Raw genomic sequence first — 20,209 nt, 5'->3', positions numbered from 1 at the left:
CAGACTGCAGCACTGTTGGGATTCCTCTGTCAGTCACTGCTGGATGAAGCTCTCCTCTCCACTCTACCTCCCAGTAACATGGCCCAGTCAGAGCCTCTCCACACACAAGCTGATGCTGCTGCTTCAACCTCTCTGGATCATCAGGACACAGCTGATCCTCTCTCAACACCACCACCTTTCTCATCACTCACTCTCACTTCTTCCATCTGATGAGAGAAGAAGACAGACAGCAGAAGTCATAAATCAGAGTTTACAGAGACTCCCTTCATCAGCTGTCAGTCAGTGATGCAGCACATCCAGTATAAAGACCAGCAGGGACTTCAGTCCTGTTCAGACCAAAAGTGGAGCGGCTGTTCTAAAAACATTTGGACCAAACTAAAGACACATGTACAGAGATATATATATGATGTTAAAGGTCCTATATTTTCATACAAAGACTGAACAGCTAAACATCAGCTGTGGTTACTCGACTTCAGCAGGAGGTTCTAGTCTGTAGAAAGACCACATGGTTACTAAATGTAATGATGGTTCTCTGAAATAAGAGCCAGTGATTTGCAGCCTTCAGTCAGACTGATCTCAGAGCTGTGACAAAGATGAACTGATCAGAAGTTTAGTGTTGAAATGAGAGAACAAAAACTTTGAGATCAGATTTGATGGTAGGACAGTTTGGTTACTGTCTCTACAGGTGCTGGTCATATAATTAGAATATCATCAAAAAGTTTATTTCAGTAATTCCATTCAAAAAGTGAAACTTGAATATTATATTCATTCATTACACACAGACTGATATATTTCAAATGTTTATTTCATTTAATTGTGATGATTAAAACAGACAACTAATGAAAATCCCAAATTCAGTATCTCCGAAAATTTGAATATTACTTAAGACCAATACAAAAAAAGGATTTTTAGAAATGTTGGCCAACTGAAAAGTATGAGCATGTACAGCACTCAATACTTAGTTGGGGCTCCTTTTGCCTGAATTACTGCAGCAATGCGGCGTGGCATGGAGTCGATCAGTCTGTGGCACTGCTCAGGTGTTATGAGAGCCCAGGTTGCTCTGATAGTGGCCTTCAGCTCTTCTGCATTGTTGGGTCTGGCGTATCGCATCTTCCTCTTCACAATACCCCATAGATTTTCTGTAGGGTTAAGGTCAGGCGAGTTTGCTGGCCAATTAAGAACAGGGACACCATGGTCCTTAAACCAGGTACTGGTAGCTTTGGCACTGTGTGCAGGTGCCAAGTCCTGTTGGAAAATGAAATCTGCATCTCCATAAAGTTGGTCAGCAGCAGGAAGCATGAAGTGCTCTAAAACTTCCTGGTAGACGGCTGCGTTTACCTTGGACCTCAGAAAACACAGTGGACCAACACCAGCAGATGACAATGCACCCAAACCATCACTGACTGTGGAAACTTTACACTGGACTTCAAGCAACGTGGATTCTGTGCCTCTCCTCTCTTCCTCCAAAGGAAATGCAAAATTTACTTTCATCAGAGAACATAACTTTGGACCACTCAGCAGCAGTCCAGTCCTTTTTGTCTTTAGCCCAGGCAAGACGCTTCTGACGCTGTGTCTTGTTCAAGAGTGGCTTGACACAAGGAATGCGACAGCTGAAACCCATGTCTTGCATACGTCTGTGCGTGGTGGTTCTTGAAGCACTGACTCCAGCTGCAGTCCACTCTTTGTGAATCTCCCCCACATTTTTGAATGGGTTTTGTTTCACAATCCTCTCCAGGGTGCGGTTATCCCTATTGCTTGTACACTTTTTTCTACCACATCTTTTCCCTCCCTTCGCCTCTCTATTAATGTGCTTGGACACAGAGCTCTGTGAACAGCCAGCCTCTTTAGCAATGACCTTTTGTGTCTTGCCCTCCTTGTGCAAGGTGTCAATGGTCGTCTTTTGGACAGCTGTCAAGTCGGCAGTCTTCCCCATGATTGTGTAGCCTACAGAACTAGACTGAGAGACCATTTAAAGGCCTTTGCAGGTTTCTTGAGTTAATTAGCTGATTAGAGTGTGGCACCAGGTCTCTTCAATATTGAACCTTTTCACAATATTCTAATTTTCTGAGATACTTATAATAGATAGTTATAATAATCAAAATGAAAAGGAATGAACACTTGAAATATATCAGTCTATGTGGAATGAATGTATACATTATACAAGTTTGACTTTTTGAATGAAATTACTGAAATAAATCAACTTTTTGATGATATTCTAATTATATGACCAGCACCTGTATACATCTTGTGATCCTGTCAGCTGGAATCCAGCTTTATTTCCTGGAGACATGAACACAACACATCAACTCAAACACATGATCACAACAAGCTTCTGGCTGATCTGATTGGCTGCCTGTTTCTCTCTCTCTCTGTCTTTCTGTCCAATCCTGAAGCCTGTCACCATCCTCCTCTCACAGCTTCACTGAGGAAAGCAGCCGCTGAGAAGGTTGGAGGTTTACAGGAAATACTGGATCTCTGCTTTGATACTAACTGTGTTTAGTACAATACTGCTGAAACCAGCATGGACTGAGTCCAACCCTCTACTGACCTCAGAGTCTCCAGTCTGCAGTGTGGACTCTCCACAAGATCAGACAGCAGCTTCACGTCTGAATCCTGCAGCTTGTTCTCACTCAGGTCCAGCTCTCTCAGATGGGAGGGGTTGGACTTCAGAGCTGAGGCCAGAGAAGCACAGCTGATCTCTGACAAACTGCAGCCCCTCAATCTGAATAAAGAATAAATGAAGGCAATGTTCCTGCTTGAAATCATTCAGTGTTTAATAATCTGTTCGGAGCTGAAGAAGGTTTAGAATGTAGAAGTTTAGAAAATGGAAACCCTAAACACCTGAACCCAACAAGATGCAGGTTCAAACTGTAAAATACAAAAAGGTAAAAATAGCTCTCTTTAATATTAATGACAATGTGCTGCTACTTCAATAAAGACTTCACCTCTTAAACTCTGCAGCTCCACCAGTGGCTCCATAATTAGTCGGGTGGGTGGGGTGGGGGGTGGGGGGGGCAGTTGATTTATACATACATGAGGATTCAGATAATGTTTCGAGCTGAACCACATTTCACAATTCAGCTGCTATAATCGTGACAAAACAAGTGGAAACAGCTGCTGACATCATAATTATTACGTTGTTTTATTCACCAGAGCATCAGCACTGATCTGTTGTATTTCATGTTGTAATACTAATAGTGGCCATTATGTAGTCTGCACATGTCACTCCAACAGTACAGCCCTGTGATGACAGGTGTAATTGGGGCTGTAGGCCATATTTGAGATAAATGTTGATGTGTAATTTCTTAAAGGACTGATGATAAAATGCTCACCTCATCAAGCTGACGGCTGAAACTATCTCCTGTTTACAGGCATAAGGCCGGCACCAAAAAAGTTACTGGAGTTCTGTGTAGTGCATGATAGCATAGGCTACTGTAATCTGTGACGGTTTGAACAGATGCTATAATGTTTATTGGAACCTCGAGATGTTTCTACATGTCATAATGTTGACAGACATGTTCCTGGATTGTGAAGATGTGATCTTTATCCTTTAGTGCTGACATCTGACCTGCTCATCTGATAGAGATCACATCAGCAGGCTGAAACAGTGGACAGATGATGTAACAGATGATGTGCAACATATCATATTTAATTGACGTCCCTTTAAAATGGCTCAGAGGCAAGGAGATCTCACTTCGAATGCCTGTTCCCTCGACTCCTCGCCTCTCCTCCTTGACTCCTCCACACTTTACCAGCATGACTATCACAGCATTCTGCATTGTTTTTCAACAGGACAATGAACCCAAACACACCTCTACGGCTCTTTGACCAAGAAGAAGAGTGATGGAGTGCTGCGTCAGATGACCTGGGGTGCTTCTCAAGTCAGCACAAGTCTTTTAATGACCAAAACACCCCCTTTATTGAATATCCATAATTGATTGGACGCTGTAGCTGATCAGAGGGATCTGATACATCACAACATCACTGCAGTTTCATACCAGAGAGAAGACAGATAACACATTAAACTCTAGTGCATCACTGCAAAGTTACGCTAAAACATTTAGCCTAATGAATCAAAGGTGATCACATTCTGTGTTATTCAATAATGAATGCACAATCAGAATATCAATAAATAGAAAGGCAGATAATTAATAAATAATATAACAATGCTGAAGTTAGCTTCTGATTTGGCACTTAAGGGGAAAGTTAAGGGGAACTTAAATGAAAGTTAACTTACATTGCTCAGCGACCGATTCTCCATTTTTTGAACCTCTTACGGTTGTGAAAGCTGTTATGCATTTTAGGCAAAGGCTTAACGCTGTCTGAAACACTTCAATCAAATCAAATCAAATTTCACTGCTTTTTCTCCACATGCAGACCACATTAGACCAGGTCCAGATCCAAAACCACTATACCTAGAGCTCTCAAATCTAGACTAGATTGTCCCAGAGAGGCTAAAGCTTCAATCAAACATAGTTTTCAGATTTGTGAAACCTTTATTCAATTTCTGGAAATGCTTTAAAGGATGATTTATCTGCTTTTTTCATGTGTAGACTACATTAGATCAGGTCCAGATCACCACTACACCTAGAGTTCTCAAATCTGGACTTAATTGTCCCAGAGAGTCTAAAGTTTCTTTAAAACACAGTTTTAGATTTGAGAAAAATGTATTCTGTTTGTGAAAATGAAAAAAGGGTGGTTATTATATGCTTTTTTCAGACCAAGTGACCTGGCCTTGCAGCCTTTTGACAACTCTGCCTCTGATTGGTTAGTACTCCTTTCCTCCACTGATTAGGCTGATGAGAACATATTAAACACATTAAAACACGGCAAATGCATTGAGTACTGTAATGGAATGTAACTGAGTACATTTTGTGCTTTTGTTGTGGAGTATATTCACAATGTGGTAGTACTTTTACTTAAGTAAAGGATCTGAATAATTATTTCACCTCTGATTATGTTTATGATGTGTTTATATGTTGTATATATTATGTATTTACTATATACAAACGACATTAACTACAGGCACCAACAGAGAGATTGCAGAACCTCCACTGTCCGTTACATCCAAATGAAACCCAATATTAAGACATTAATGCAATCGATTCTGCTAATTTTTTAGCTCTAGGTACACAGTTTGGTTTAATGTGGTTTCACTCTGTAACAAACTACATCAAATATATGTATCACTACAAATGCAGCTAATTTATGGTGTTTATTTATTTATTTTTCATTATTGCTAACAACCTTATGCCAATAATGCCTCAACCATGGAGCGTTTTTCTGGTTGCGTCCATTCTGCCGACATTGCCTGAATGCATCACAAGTAGCAGGACATGAGATCAGCTGTTTTGCATGGGCAACCAGGTTTACTTCATGTTACATTACAAAGTTCTTGCAGTGGCCCTTTATAGTATTTTCATAACAGGAATACAAGTTTCAATAATCTGAAACTGTGTTAAAGAAACTTTAGTCTCTCTGGGACCATCTAGTCCAGATTTGAGAGCTGTATGTTTAGTGGTTTTGGATCTGGACCTGGTCTAATGTGGTCTGCATGTGGAGAAAAAGCAGTGAAATTGCCCTTTTTTAGATTTAAAAAAAACCTTTATTTAATTTGTGAAAATGAAAAAAGTGTTTCAGACAGCGTTAAGGCTTCGCCTAAAATGCATAACAGCTTTCACAGCAGTAAGAGGTGCAAACAAAACGGAGAATTGGTCGCTGAGCAATGTAAGTTAACTTTGACTTACATTCCCCTTAACTGCTGCCAATCAGAAGCTAACTTCAGCGTCGTTCTAAAATAGGCATTGTCATTTGCTCATTTGTCAAGTTCCTGTTTTACTCTGTAGTTTGGATCTGCGTCGTGTCATTGTCTCGTTTTACTTCCAGAGTTTGTCTCATTGGTTGTCTTAAGTATTTCACCTTTGTGTGATTAGTTTCTACCTGTGTATTTAAGTGGTAGTCTGTCTTTCACTCTTTGTATGTTCAATGTTCTGTATTGTGTGCTCCACAGTTGAGGTTGGATTAATGTTTTGAAGTGTTTCGGAACTCCTTTGGGTTCTGTTATTCAGCCCTGGACTGTGAATTTCTTTATTTCTGTTTTGGACAAACTGCCTCACCTGCAGCTGTAAGTTTAATCCTCTTTGTGAAAAAAATCTTACTGTATTATACTTTCTTCAAGGTGGCTACTTTGAAGAATCTAAAATGTTAAAAATTCTGGTTTGTTTACCCTTTTCTTGTTTAGTACATAATTCCATTTGTGTTCTTTCATAGTTTTCATGTATTCAGTATTGTAGAAAATACTAATAAAGCAAAAACATTGAACAGTGCCCAGACTTTGACTGGTACTGTATGTCAGCATGAACTTTGGGGAAATGTGAACAAAAGACATCTACAATATTTATTTTAGGAATAGTGGAGTCATCAAAGCTTCTTCACTTCAAACTATTCAGTCAGTATAAGCTTCATAACAATGTTAGAAAAACAAATACTGAATATATTTTCTGATAGCTGAAATAGAGATGATTTATTTATTCATTGTATTTATTATCATCATTTATTTAAAACAGGGAGAATAGAAGTTGAAAATCAGGAGTTTAAGAGCTTCAGAGTGAATTATCCAGTTGAGATGTTACTTGTTATATTAAGGTTTTAAATGTGGAGCTCAACATTGCTCTGCCACAGTCAATGGACTAAACCACTGAAGAAGAAAATAGACTTTAGCATTAAGATACTCAGTGTGTATCAGTATAATATCAGCCTTATGCCTGCAGTTTACTCTCACCACATCATATTCATCTCAGCACAGAAGGAAAAAATGGTGTCTGACCTCAGAGTCTCTAGTCTGCAGTGTGGACTCTCCAGAAAACCACACAGCAGCTTCACTCCTGAATCCTGCAGCTTGTAGCTTCCTCTCAGGTCCAACTCTCTCAGATGGGAGGGGTTGGACTTCAGAGCTGAGACCAGAGAAGCACAGCTGATCTCTGACAAACTGCAGCCCCTCAATCTGAATAAAGAAAAAATGATGGAGATAAAAATACATTTCTAATCCAGTCAGATGTGTTCAGGTTTTAAATGTGGAGCTCAACATTACTATGTCCTAATCAATGAGCCTTTCCCTAAAATGAGTAGAGGGACTTTGTCATTGTGTTATTGTGGATCATCATAATGTCAGCGTTCTACAGACATCATCCAAATGTCAGCACAACATTCATACACCTATTCATGTCAACACAGATCAATAACATGCTGCTGATCTCAGGCCAGTCTGGAATAATCATCAAATCAGACATGTTACTTCATTTTCTTCTAATGTATAACAATTATGCGTCATTTTATGAAAAATATTCAACATGTTTTCTATAGAATTCCAAAATGTCCAATATGAAATGAATAAGAATTTGAGTGAATAGAAAACATTACAGCGCTCTTTAACACCTGTCCCAGCACTTCTGATGCTCATTTCAAAGCATCTCCAACACACAACTGACTGACTGTAAGCTTCACCCTCAGTTGTCTTTATAACTGGGGATCGGTTGCAGATAAGTAAACATTTCTAGGAAAAAACAGTCAGGTTGACTAGTTTTAACTATGGGTGAACAGACTGGGGAAAGAACAAATTCCAGCTCATTTGCCAGAGTGTGTGAGAAGATTTTTGAGACAACCTCACAAAGGCCGGCATAATTGTACTTTTTACTTAGTGGTAGGTTCATCTATAGAACAGTGTGTAGTATATGAAATATTAGCTTGACCTTTAAAGAGAGGCTACAGAAATTGACCTGTAGATGTGAAGGAACTACACTTACCAGAGGGGCTCGCAAGAGGTCTCAGAAGGAGGTAGTTTAAGATCTGTATTGAATATTTGTTGTGTTAAAGGTTGACATATCTCATTTAAAGGCAGGGTAGGTAAGTTTGAGAAACTACAAGAAACTGCTGGATTTTTGAAAATATCCAACAGAGAAACTCCCGCGTTGCCGACTCTGCTGGAGGACGAGCACAGTGTGACGAGCGGAGAGCAGCGCGATGCAGTGGCTCACATCAGGGGTAAGAAAACATTTAACTTTATCGTTATGAAAATAAACAAAACAACTAACCCAGTTGTTAGTACTCACTATCTAGCTAGCATGTTAATATTGGATAGGTTTAAAAAGACTGACTTTGATTCAGTAACGAGTTGGCTAGCTAACTGTTAGCAACAGGTAGCTGTGCTAACAGCTGCGGTAACATTGGGCAAAGCTAAAAACAGGCTGATACACATTTTCCCTTTTCCATCAGTTACACTACACGAATGTGAATTTCGTGTTAGACTCATGACATGTACGCTGTTTTGCATGGTAGATCTTCCACTGTAACAGCATTATTGTCTCTGATGAGGACTGCACCCCACAGCCAAGCACAGACCGGGACAGGACCGGGGTCAAGGCGAAGCAGAGGAGGGAGGGCTGCCAGGGTCCGAGGAAGAAGAGGCAGGACGGGGAGGATGAGGTGCAAGCCGAGCAGCACATACCTGCGTCGAGCTTCACACTCCAACAACGGGATATGAACAGGTATGTATATTTTAATATTAGTCTACTGTCTCCCAGTGTACTTGTTTCAAAGATTCTCTGGTGTTTCCCCCTAAGCCCTTTGGGGGTCAAAAATAAAGTGCTATGTAATCCATCACTATTATGTATTATGTTATTACTATTTTATTATTGTTTACTGATTACAATAACTAACTACAGCTCTGCTTCAGCCATTGGCTCATCTGTGTCATGTACATTGACCTGGTGAGTAATGTAGACACAGAAGTCCTGTTAGAGAACAACAAAGCCCTGTTCAATAAAAATATCTGAGGATGTTGATGAATGTTCTTTCCATTTACACAGATCTTTCCCATTTGGGGTTCTAACAACTATATATTCCTTTACAGACCAGAATCTGAGGACTGTGAACATCCAGACTACAGTGTTTCCATGCACCACACATGGCTGATCTTCCAGACCCAGGACAGAGTAACAAGGCAGTTCAGTGGGGCAGCATGCAGACAGTTTGTAGTGTGGCAGTGTGGAGCACTTAGACACAGAGTTGTGATACTGAGTTGCTATTTCTGGAAGATACGCAACTGTTCTCCAGATCCATTAAGACAATACAGAGGTTTAATCCTAGCAGGGTGTAAGATGTAATGTCACTAACTGACACAGTGCTACACAAATAATTCTATCCACTGTGTGGATGAATACCTGTACTTTTTTTTTTGTTTTATTCCCAGGAGGGCAGAGAAAACAGAAAATATCTTTCCCTGTTCTAGATAATAATTTCATTCTTTTTTAAATAAAACATTGAAAAAGATAAATGCCTTTTCTTTGCACTTGCAGCATAAACAATCAAGCAACTACATGTATACCTTATGTCTCCAATAATGACATCCACATGTGGTATAACACTTGTTTATTGATATTAAATACTACTAAAACTACAACCTATATCACAAATAGATCATTTAAAAAAAAAAAAAAAACTTTAAAAATAAGTATATACAGGAATCGACAAAGTGTGTCCAGAGGTGTGTTGACTGATTATGAAAACAGTTCAGACTTTGTATGTAGCATTATATCACTGCTGTGGAGATGATTAAATATATCACAGTCACCTCTCTGACATGATTACCACATTTCAAAACCAACCATATTACTTTTTGTTTTACATTTCGCTGTATCTAGCAACACAGTTGGGGCAGGGACATCTGACTGAACCCCATTTTGACGGGGATCATAAGGTCTCCTGGTTCTGCTTCTAGGCATCTCCTCAGTAGTAGACAACCGGAGGAGGAGGAGGAGGAGGAGGAGGAGGGCACTCTGGAGGTCTGCAATGTAACTGTAGTCCTTCACCACCTTCAATGAGTACAATCTCCACTTCCTGGACTTTTTGTTGTACATCTTGCTGTACCTGATAATACAGAAATGAGGATCAGCTTATTGAAAAGTTTGTAATACCTGACATCATTCTCTTATACAGTAGTTAGCATTTCCACATAAAATGCAATCAAAACAATAAATCAGCAACATCTATCTGTATTCCTCATACTGTTTAATCTTTTTTGATTCATCACTTAAATATAAATGTATTGAGTAAAATGCATAAGAGTACTCATAATGCAACATACTGAACTGTGTCATCAGCTTTTCTCCTGGCTGGACTGTGGACACGGTGGTTGTAATCCAGGCCAACCAGCATGGTCTGATCAGCATATACTGGTGAGAAGTACAGACTCCAAATCTGCAGGTGACCTGAGGGCACAGTAGAAATAAAACATACAGGATTTTATTACTTCTGGTAAAATAAGTAATGGCATAACACCAATTACAGTAAAAGATTTTCACACTGTAGGTTTAGCTATGAGCAATGTCAGACTATATTATAGGTAGCTTATATACCAGAAACACAGATACTTGGGGACCTTTAGCCATCCTTGTTTATGTAACGTTATACTAATGTTGAAATGTCTTTCTCATAACTACAAACACACAGCTACATCACCACATTTGTAAAAGTAACATACAGTCAAACAAGACACAAGATAATCACACAAACAGATTAGATACAAGGTAAAGATAACGTTAAGATAGGTGTAAACATAGTATAACAATAAACCTATATGGTGAATAACTAAACCGGTGCAGTCTACATTTACATTGTCTAACCTAATGTTAGCGTCGGAAAACACAGCTCGCACTGCTGTTTTCCAGCTCACCTACAACTAGATATAATTCATCGTCTCTACTCTGGCTCCTACACCAGTCTGCGCTCGTAGCAACAGTTAGCTGTATGCTAAGTAGTACAAAATGATAAAAGCCAGATTACCTGTCCAGCAGAAATAAAGCCACCAGGCTGTGAGTCAGCCCCTCGGTGTTCCTCAGTTGTCACTATCGTTGAAAAGCCATGCAGATATCACCCACCGGTCTGACCGCTTCGTTCATCAGGTCTGAGCGAGCTGACCGGTTGCGCGCATGGGGGCAGCTCCTGTAGCAGCAGGGCTGGTAGCCATGGCAGCGAGGGAGAGTCAGCCAATCATTGCATTCGGTTCAAATGGAACGAGTGGCTGTGTTTACTGCAGCCCTGAGAGGACTACAGACAGCTGATTTTTATACTCTCTTTTTCAGTGTACCTAACTTTTTAATATGCATTGGTGTATATAGACAGTTTCATCAAATATGACAAAAAGTGTTTTAGAAGCAACTTGCCTACTCTGCCTTTAACATGAAATTATTCCCATTGTGTTGTGTATTTGAATGTAATGCCTTATTTTATTGTGTTGGAGTGTGATATAATTCCCTGTGACTTTGAAATACAGAACATTTAAGATTGGAAAAAGGTGTACTGTACTGATGATATTGGGCACTGGCTGAAAATGAGCTATTTAGCTAATTCTGGTACATTTACATTGAATGCAATGACATTCCTGAAAACGTGTTCTTTTAATGTTTTATAAATATATGTGTCTCACATGGAACAAAAATGATAAATACGGATTCAATCTTGCAGAAAACTGAAGGATAAATCCTACAGTTTCCTTAACATGAATCCAGTTCAGACTACCAAACGTTTAAAAAGACCTGTTGTGATTCATGCTCAGACAAACTGAGAAATGAGAAATTTAAAACCTCTGTTATGGATTTAAATTTAGTAGTTAAACACTGGACAATAGTAGAATACATGAACTCACCTCAGAATCTCCAGTCTACAGTGTGGACTCTCCAGTCCAGCAGACAGCAGCTTCACTACTGAATCCTGCAGGTTGTAGTTATGTCTCAGGTCCAGCTCTCTCAGATTGGAGGGGTTGGACTTTAGAGCTGAGGCCACGACTTTCCAGTGAGTCTCTGAGAGTCCACAACTAGAAAAGCTGTAATGACAGAATATAAAACTTAAAATATAATAAAATATGACACTTAAAATAGACAATGTACATATTGCATCACAAAGCACATTAACATGAGCGGCTGCAGCTCAGCTGGTCACCCTTTGATCACAAGGTCTGTGGTTTGAAACTTGAGCTCTTGTCCACATGTCAAAGTGTCCTTCAGCAACATAATGAATCACAAATTACTGCTTTAAAACAAAAGTGTCTTCCAAATGACTGTAATGTGAACATATCATATTGTGATTAAGAGGGCGCTGTGACTTGTGTTAAACTTTATTTTAATGTAATGCTTGCTGTTCATCTCCCATCAATTTAGTTTAATGACTCCTAATGCACTGATAGTATACAGTTGCAATCAAATTTTTGAGCATTACACACTTAATTTTCTGCATTCTAGTGATTTTTTCTGCACCAATTTATGGGGGAAATATTTTTATTTATATAAAGGGAAACACAAAATTCAGGTGGCAGGTGGCAAAATCTAAAACGCTAACATCATATAATGCAGTGCAGCTCTCAGGCATTCTGTGTTGTTTCCAGATATGTTTCTCCTGTAGATCAACTTTTCTTATCATCCCTGCTAAGTCACACATGCAGGCGTGATTTAGTCCTCCGTCCTCTTTTGTCATATTCACAGGGAGAGACTTGGCCCAAAAGAAACTGTGTCAAGTCGCTAAAATTACTAATTTGTACAGGCACATTTTCAGGTCATTTTATAAGCAGTAGTTTTTGGACTGCACACTTTTTTTCTATATTTAATAGCATGTTTTCTCATTGTGCAAAAAATCATTTTTCAAAGTGTTTTCATTTGTCATTTAACATTTCTTGTTGCAAACTGTTTTTCAGAACATTTTTAAGAAATGCTTTCAAAAAGTGATAGGGGCATGTCCCCAGTGTAAATGACACCTATGCCGACACGTTTTATTGTGTTGATGTTAGATTCAGGTTGCTGCCACTAGTCTCCATAAATGAACTATTAACTTAGCTAACATTATTGGTTAATAACAGTGGGACAAGTTATAAAAGTCTCATCATTACTGTATCTGACAGGACAGTTAACATCGTATGCTTACTTGTGTCTTACATCAGGCTTGCTTTCCGACGGTCAGTTTGTTCGGCAGTGTGTCCAGGTGTCAGACTCCACAGTGTAGCAGACTTGGGAAAAAAAAACCTGCCCTACTCTGCCTCTGATTGGCTGTCAGTTTTAGGCAGTAGGAGATTGGTTAGGTAGAGCCAGTCATAAAGATGCAAAGCTCACGCTACAGGGGACTAAGTAGATATAACGAGCAAAGGCTGTCTTGTTTCAGTGAGAACAAGGGTCGTCGTGGCCCTCAGTGCCTGTTGCCACCAAGTCTTGCTGCAGGTCTTTTGCAGTGACTCAAGGGTTTTTCACAACCTGCCTTCACAGAAAGCCGGTTGCAGCCGTTGATGTCTTCTTTCTGCCACAGTTCCACTGTTAACCGCTTATCCTGCGTACAGGGTAGCCAGTCCATCACAGGGCCACACACATCCGCGTTTAATTACAGTCCCTGGGTAAACCAGTCTCACAGCCAGGGATGTCACGATGATTGAAAGACAGGGAGGGCTTAGCCCCCAGGGTATGCGTAACTTGCGGTTTTGTTACTGTATTAGAACTACACTAATGTCAACAACCAATGAAGAAGCTGTTAACAAGTAAAAAGCGACATAAGACATTCTCTTCTTCCAATTCTCCTCTGTTTAACAAAAGTTACTGTAATGTTAGTTTTTAGACAGTCAAAGCTGCAATTCACTTAGGCCAGACACTCCAACTCAGTTCTTCTGTAGGCTGTGACTTAAATGCTATCCAGCTGCTCATGTAAATGTGTGATAGTCATACCATATCAAATTCCTCATTCATTTAGATAAGTTGCAGGTCCAAATAATGCTATTTAATTACTCTAATTACTGTTACTGTACTGTAGATTGGTTCAATCAGAGTGTGATTTTGCCCTTTAGTTTGGCTTGCATACAAGTATACAGTGAATACTTAATTATGTAAGCTGTTGATAAGGATCCCATTTAAAGTGGCTACTGTCTGAATTTAATAACCTGATAGCGGAAGGAATAAAATATTTACTATAGACTATGTACAGATGCATGTATGTATGTGTGATTGCTTTAATTTTATTATATGTTCATGTGTGTACATCTGTGGGTATATGTCCACGTATTGCCTAGCGTAGTTTTTGTTAGGGAAACCTAAAGGCACTAGGGGGAAGACAGAAACATAAAGGGACCAAAAGATGTTATACTTCAGATGTGGTGTTGACATTTGACGTGTTCGCATGTTGTATGCTATGTATCTCCTTGGCCGGGTGGTTAAGTAAGTGAAATATTAGGCTTTATACTCACAATAGTGACCAGTGGGAATTCCATCCATAAATAACACAATTACTACTTCTGTCATGGGTTTCATACACTTTCTGTAATAAAACATCTACCAATCTGTCACACTCTGCCGGACAGCCATTCTTTGTGTTGCACTTTTTAGTTAGTATCTTCCTTATAGTATGTTGGGTTTTGGGGGTCTGTCTTGTCTGTCGTCTAGTGTTTGGTATCCCTTGTCATGTCTGTTACCCCAGTTATCCCTCTGCATGTCTGTCTCTTTTCCCCTGCTCTCTCCCTGCCTGTGCCTCATTAGTTGCTCCCGCCCTGCTCGTTAGTCCCTGTGTGTATATATACCTGGTGTTTCTGTCTTGTCTTGGTCGGGTCATTGTATGTTGTCACCCAGTGTTGCAGTTTGTGCTCGTGTCTTCAGCCTTACTCGCCGTGTCTCCCTGTTACCCTGCTCATTTTTGGATTCTGGTTTTCACCCTTTTGGATTTCTGTTGGACAGCCTTTGTTTTTGGACTCAGTCAATCAGCCACTCTGTTTATAAGTGTGCTCGTCTTTTGTTTGCTTATTAAAACCCTTCTGAACTGTTCCTGCTGGGTTTCGTGTCCTGCATTTGGGTCCTCCAACCTACTATCTGCTTCACCATACAAATCCGTGACACAATCTAAACCAATCAAACATACAGTACCAATCAGTCTTTCACCCCTCAAAGACCTGTAGGCCTTGCTTCATTGTAGTCATATATGTACAACATATGACAATTCTATCTGTTAATTAAGGTGTTTTACTTACTACTTTTTGTAGTAGTCTGAGGAAGACATCTTCTTCCAGGTGTGCAAGCAGGAAGTAAACTAATCTGGTCATGTGACCTTTCACACTAGTCACATGATATCGATCAATTTTAATAAAGACAATCTATTGTTTCATTTAAAAGTTAAATTTCTTGCCCAATGCCAACAATACAATTTTTAGAGCTTCAGAAGTAACAAAAAGGCATGGTCACAAATGTGACCGGTGGGATTAAACAGGTTAAACGTCACGTTCTGTGTCCTCTATGTGGTGCGAGAGAGCCCCTGATAACTAAACGTTATGTTCCAGTACGTCAAGTGTGGAACACATCGTGAAAATTTTATTTAAATTGTGTGGTGAGTGTCACAGAGCGCTTACTTCCTGTTGCCAGTAGATGGCACTACGACTATAACTTAATATTGGCTTGTAGATGTGTTCAGGGTAGAAATCTTATCAAACATGTACATTTTGGTGCAGATGTGAGCATGTACACTGAAGCTAAAATAATATCCTCTTTCGAGGTGAATCATCAATTTTGGACGCCACAGTATGGGCACGCCATTAAATTAAAACTGTCAAGTTTTAATCATCAACTGCTTTAGACTAGACAGCGAAGGTTTGAAGGGATTAATTCTCTAGGAGGAGTTGAATAAAGTACAGACCCTGTAAATTGACTTCCTGTTGGGTTTAGGATATGGCTCCATGGGGCTTTTTTGTACCACAGAAATTTCGTACATGTAGGTGCCACAGGGGCTTTTTCATTGAAGGTCCCGTTACCAGTAGGTGGCGCAATGACTATGGGTGAATATTAGGTGAAATCAAACAATGACTCATCAGGGACAAGGTGGTTCCAACTTTGTTCAGCTGGAGAAAAGCTACTGCAGTGACTGCATTTTGCTGCACGCCAAGGACACGCCCTTAACTGAAAACTCACAAGCTTCACAACATAGCATTATCACTGCTTTAAGGCTTTTCTGAAACAGTTTTGTATTAGATATGGCCAACCTCAAAAGTGGGAGGAGACAAGATGGCAACCACTGCCTTTCCCTGTCGAATCTTCCTTCAATCCTACAAAATTCAGCAAAATATAGTCATCCACCTGGAAACTTTATATTGCTACTGGTAAAGGAATGTTTTACTTCCATCTTTGTTGATATTTTTGTCATTTGTGTCTATGGACAAGGATTTTGTTTAAGGCCCTGGGAGCACACAGTGATTGAGAAAAGCTTTTATATTAAGTCTACCTAGTTTTTGAAGAAACATGTCGACTACAACCAAGTAGCTGGCAGGGGAAATGGGAGAGCTCAAAAAGTCCCTCAGTTTTATGTCTGAGAAGTTCAGCAAACTGGTGAAAAAGCAAGTTAACCACATGGGTTATGCTAGAACTACAGCTGGTGACCATGAAGGTAAGGATGCAGCACCTGAAGAAATACTTTATAGCAACAAGTTTTTAAATTCCTGACCAGTTAAGATCATTCACCTAGAGAGTCAGCAGATATCAACCTGTTACACTTTCCTAGGCAAGGATAACAAAACCCACGATTGTTGTCCAATTTGTTAATCAAAAGCATAAAGTTGAAGTGCTGAGACACTCCAAAAAACCAGAACCAGGGTATATGAGAATGAGCACCTGACAAAGAAAAATGCGGAAATGGCAAGAAATGGTATCTTTAGAAAGCAAAACAAAATACAAGCTACATGGACAAAGAATGGGAAGGTGCTCATAAAAGTTAAATAGTCCACCGGAGCAAGCAAAGGTGTTTGCGGTACGCATTCTGAGAGATGTGGATTAATATACGTGACTGAGTTTCTACTTTGTAATAAACTGCAACATGGTTGAAAATGTGCCCTGGCAAGGAGAAGCAAATAGAGTGTATCCTTTATTATGTCTTGGTTATGTCATGGTGGGGAAGCATGCTTTGAGACAGAGTTAATATGTAGTTTATCTTCATAATAGCATAATTATTTCTGTTATCCAGTTTCATCACCTCAATTTGAAAGATTTTGCAATTATATATTTTAATAGCAGGAGTCTCTTTACAAATTTTGTTCAAATTAAAGACTATTTGAAATCATTAAAATAGTCTTTTCAAGTCATTGCAATAAGTGAGACTTGGTTAACACAAAAGAAAGATGATTGAGTTAGAAAGGTATGATGTTTTCTGTCAGATCAGGTCAAAAATGTGGAATTTTATAGATGATACAAATTTATTTTGCTCTAGAAAAAATCAAAAGGATCTTATGTATAATATTAAAGCGGGGCTTAAAATACTGAAAAGCTGGTTTTATGTAAATAAATTGTCTCTCAACATCAAGAAAATTAAACTTTTAGAAAAGGTTGATGGAAACAGCAAAATTTAAAGAAGAAATTGACTTGAGTTGGTTTTTGTCTTTTCCAAAACAGAGTTAATGAGCAAATTAGGAGATGGAAACACTTGTGTTGAATAAGTTCTGGCGTAGCAAACCTCACATGCCTGATGAAATCTTATAGCCTGAAAACAGGGCTAGGAACTTGATAGATCTCCATCCATCCATTGTCAACCGCTTATCCTGCATACAGGGGGGGCTGAAGCCAATCCCAGCTGACACTGGGCACAAGGCGGGGTACACCCAGGTACACCCCCTCCATCGCAGGGCCACACATAGACGAACAACAACTCACGCTCACACCTAAGGACAATTTAGTGTCGCCAATTAACCTAGACTGCATGTCTTTGGATGGTGGGAGGAAGCCGGAGCACCCGGAGAGAACCCACGCAGACACGGGGAGAACATGCAACCCACGACCTTCTTGCTGTGAGGCGACAGTGCTAACCACCGCACCACCGTGCCGCCCTAACTTGATAGATATAAACACAGAAATGATGTTTGTAGACAATGGGAGTTTAACTAGAATTATTTCAGTAAGCAGCTTTAATACTAGTTTAGGAAACTTTTATAGCGTGGAGGTTTTATATTGTGTGTGTGCATGTAAAGTGTGTATCTTTACTGTAATACTGATGCTTCAGCTTTACAGTGTTAATAATCACATCTGGACTTACCGAGCCTTTCTGCAGTTCCTCACAGCTGGAATCAGTCTCAGTCGTCCCTCCTCTGATGTGTTGTACTTCTTCAGGTCCAACTCATCCAGAACCTCCACTGACATCTGCAGCATGTAGGCCAGAGCTGAGCAGTGGATGTCTGAGAGTTTCTTCTCTGATCTGTTCTCTGACTTCAGGAACTCTTGGATCTCCTGATGTACTGAGTGGTCGTTCATCTCCGTCAGACAGTGGAAGATGTTGATGCTTCTGTGAGGATGGATCTTCGTATTCTTCGTCTTCATCTCCTTCAGGTTGTTGATGGCTCTCTGGATGATTTCTGGACTGTTGTCTGTCTGACCCAGCAGGCCTCCTAAGAGTCTCTGGTTGGACTCCAGAGAGAGGCCATGAAGGAAGCGAACAAACAGGTCCAGGTGGCCATTTTTACTTTGGAGAGATTTCAACATGGCTCCCATTAAAAAGACATCCAGGGTTGAATCAACATGTTTTTTCCCCAGGAAGTCCTTCAGTATCTCTGTGTTGCTGCTGGTGTAACAGTGGAACATGTAGACTGCAGCCAGAAACTCCTGAACGCTCAGATGAACAAAGCAGTAGACTGTTTTCTGGAAGATCACACTCTCTCTTTTGAAGATCTCTGTACAAACTCCTGAGTACACCGAGGCCTCTGTGACATCAAGACCACACTGCTCCAGGTCTTCTTGGTAGAACATGATGTTTCCTTTCTGCAGCTGTTCAAACGCCAGCCTCCCCAGCTTCAGAAGAACCTTCCTGTCAGCCTCCGTCAGCTCCTGTAGACTCATCTCATGTCCCTCATCGTACTTGTGCTTCTTCCTCTTTGTCTGAACCAGCAGAAAGTGTGAGTACAGGTCAGTCAGGGTCTTGGGCAGCTCTCCTCTCTGCTCTGTAGTCAACATGTGCTCCAGAACTGTAGCAGTGATCCAGCAGAAGACTGGGATTAGACACATGATGTGGAGGCTCCTGGAGGTCTTGATGTGTGAGATGATTCTGCTGGACAGCTCTTCATCACTGACTCTCCTCCTGAAGTACTCCTCCTTCTGGGCGTCAGTGAAGCCTCGTATTTCCGTTACCCTGTCAACACATGAAGGAGGGATCTGATTGGCCGCCGCAGGTCGGGAAGTTATCCAGACGAGAGCCGAGGGAAGCAGATTCCCCTTGATGAGGTTTGTCAGCAGCAGGTTGACTGATGACTTCTGTGTGACATCAGACACGACCTCACTGTTGTTGAAGTTTAATGAAAGTCTGCTTTCATCCAGGCCGTCAAAGATGAACAACGGTTTCCAGACAGCGAGCTTCTCTGCTGGGACCTTCTGTAATGTTGGATGGAAAACATGGAGCAGCGTGAGGAGACTGTGCCGCTCATCTTTGATCAAGTTCAGCTCCCTGAACGAGAGCAGAACCAGCAGACTGACATCTTGGTTTTCCGAGCCCTCTGCCCAGTCCAGAGTGAACTTCTGCACTGAGAAGGTTTTTCCAACGCCAGCGACACCGTTGGTCAGAACCACTCTGATGGGTCTCTGTTGGCCAGGTAAGGCTTTAAAGATGTCCTGGCACCTGATTGGAGTGTCATGGAGGGTCTCCTTCTTGGAAGCTGTCTCAAGCTGCCTCACCTCATGCTGGGTATTAACCTCTTCACTCTGTCCCTCTGTGATGTAGAGCTCAGTGAAGATACTGTTGAGGAGGGTTCCACTTCCTGTTTCATCACTTCCTTCAGTCACACGTTCACATCTCCTCCTCAGACTGATCTTATGTTCATCTAAAACCTCCTGCAGACCACTATCTGCTGAAAGAGAAGAACAAATAACCTGAGACTAAACAGAGAGCAAGAATCCAGATAAATCAAATGTTTCTGGATGGATGATATTCATGATAATATTAAAAACCAAATGTTCCTGTAATTAAACAGAAAGTCCTGTTTTCAGACATGACGACATCAGCAGACAGATGAACAGTCTTACTTTGTACAGAGCTGCTCTGACTGGCTGTCTGCAGTCCAGCTCTGGTTCTGGATCTTACCTCCACACTGGGGACAGGAGGAGTCTCCTGATGAAGCAGACTGGTCCCAGTATGAGGTGATGCACTGTCTGCAGAACCAGTGTCCACAGCTGGTAGA

The 20,209-nt window shown here is 40.6% G+C and overlaps 1 protein-coding gene across 1 annotated transcript; it reads right to left on the bottom strand.

Moving 5' to 3' along the window:
- Window positions 1-1,988: 1,988 nt before the first annotated feature.
- LOC119914967 (NLR family CARD domain-containing protein 3-like) lies at window positions 1,989-20,030 on the bottom strand. The gene is made up of 5 exons (XM_038734512.1): window positions 20,001-20,030; window positions 18,082-19,907; window positions 11,702-11,878; window positions 6,827-7,003; window positions 1,989-2,722 (listed from the first exon to the last, which is right to left on the bottom strand). The coding sequence occupies exons 1-5, from the start codon at window positions 20,028-20,030 to the stop codon at window positions 2,497-2,499; spliced, it is 2,436 nt and encodes an 811-aa protein (XP_038590440.1). The 3' UTR covers window positions 1,989-2,496.
- Window positions 20,031-20,209: the final 179 nt, after the last annotated feature.

Source organism: Micropterus salmoides, unplaced genomic scaffold, assembly GCF_014851395.1.
Source record: "Micropterus salmoides isolate LMB-PRFRI ecotype aquatic unplaced genomic scaffold, ASM1485139v1 Ms_hic_scaffold_20, whole genome shotgun sequence".
Lineage (NCBI taxonomy): Eukaryota > Metazoa > Chordata > Actinopteri > Centrarchiformes > Centrarchidae > Micropterus > Micropterus salmoides.
This window is presented reverse-complemented; position numbering and strand designations above follow the sequence as displayed.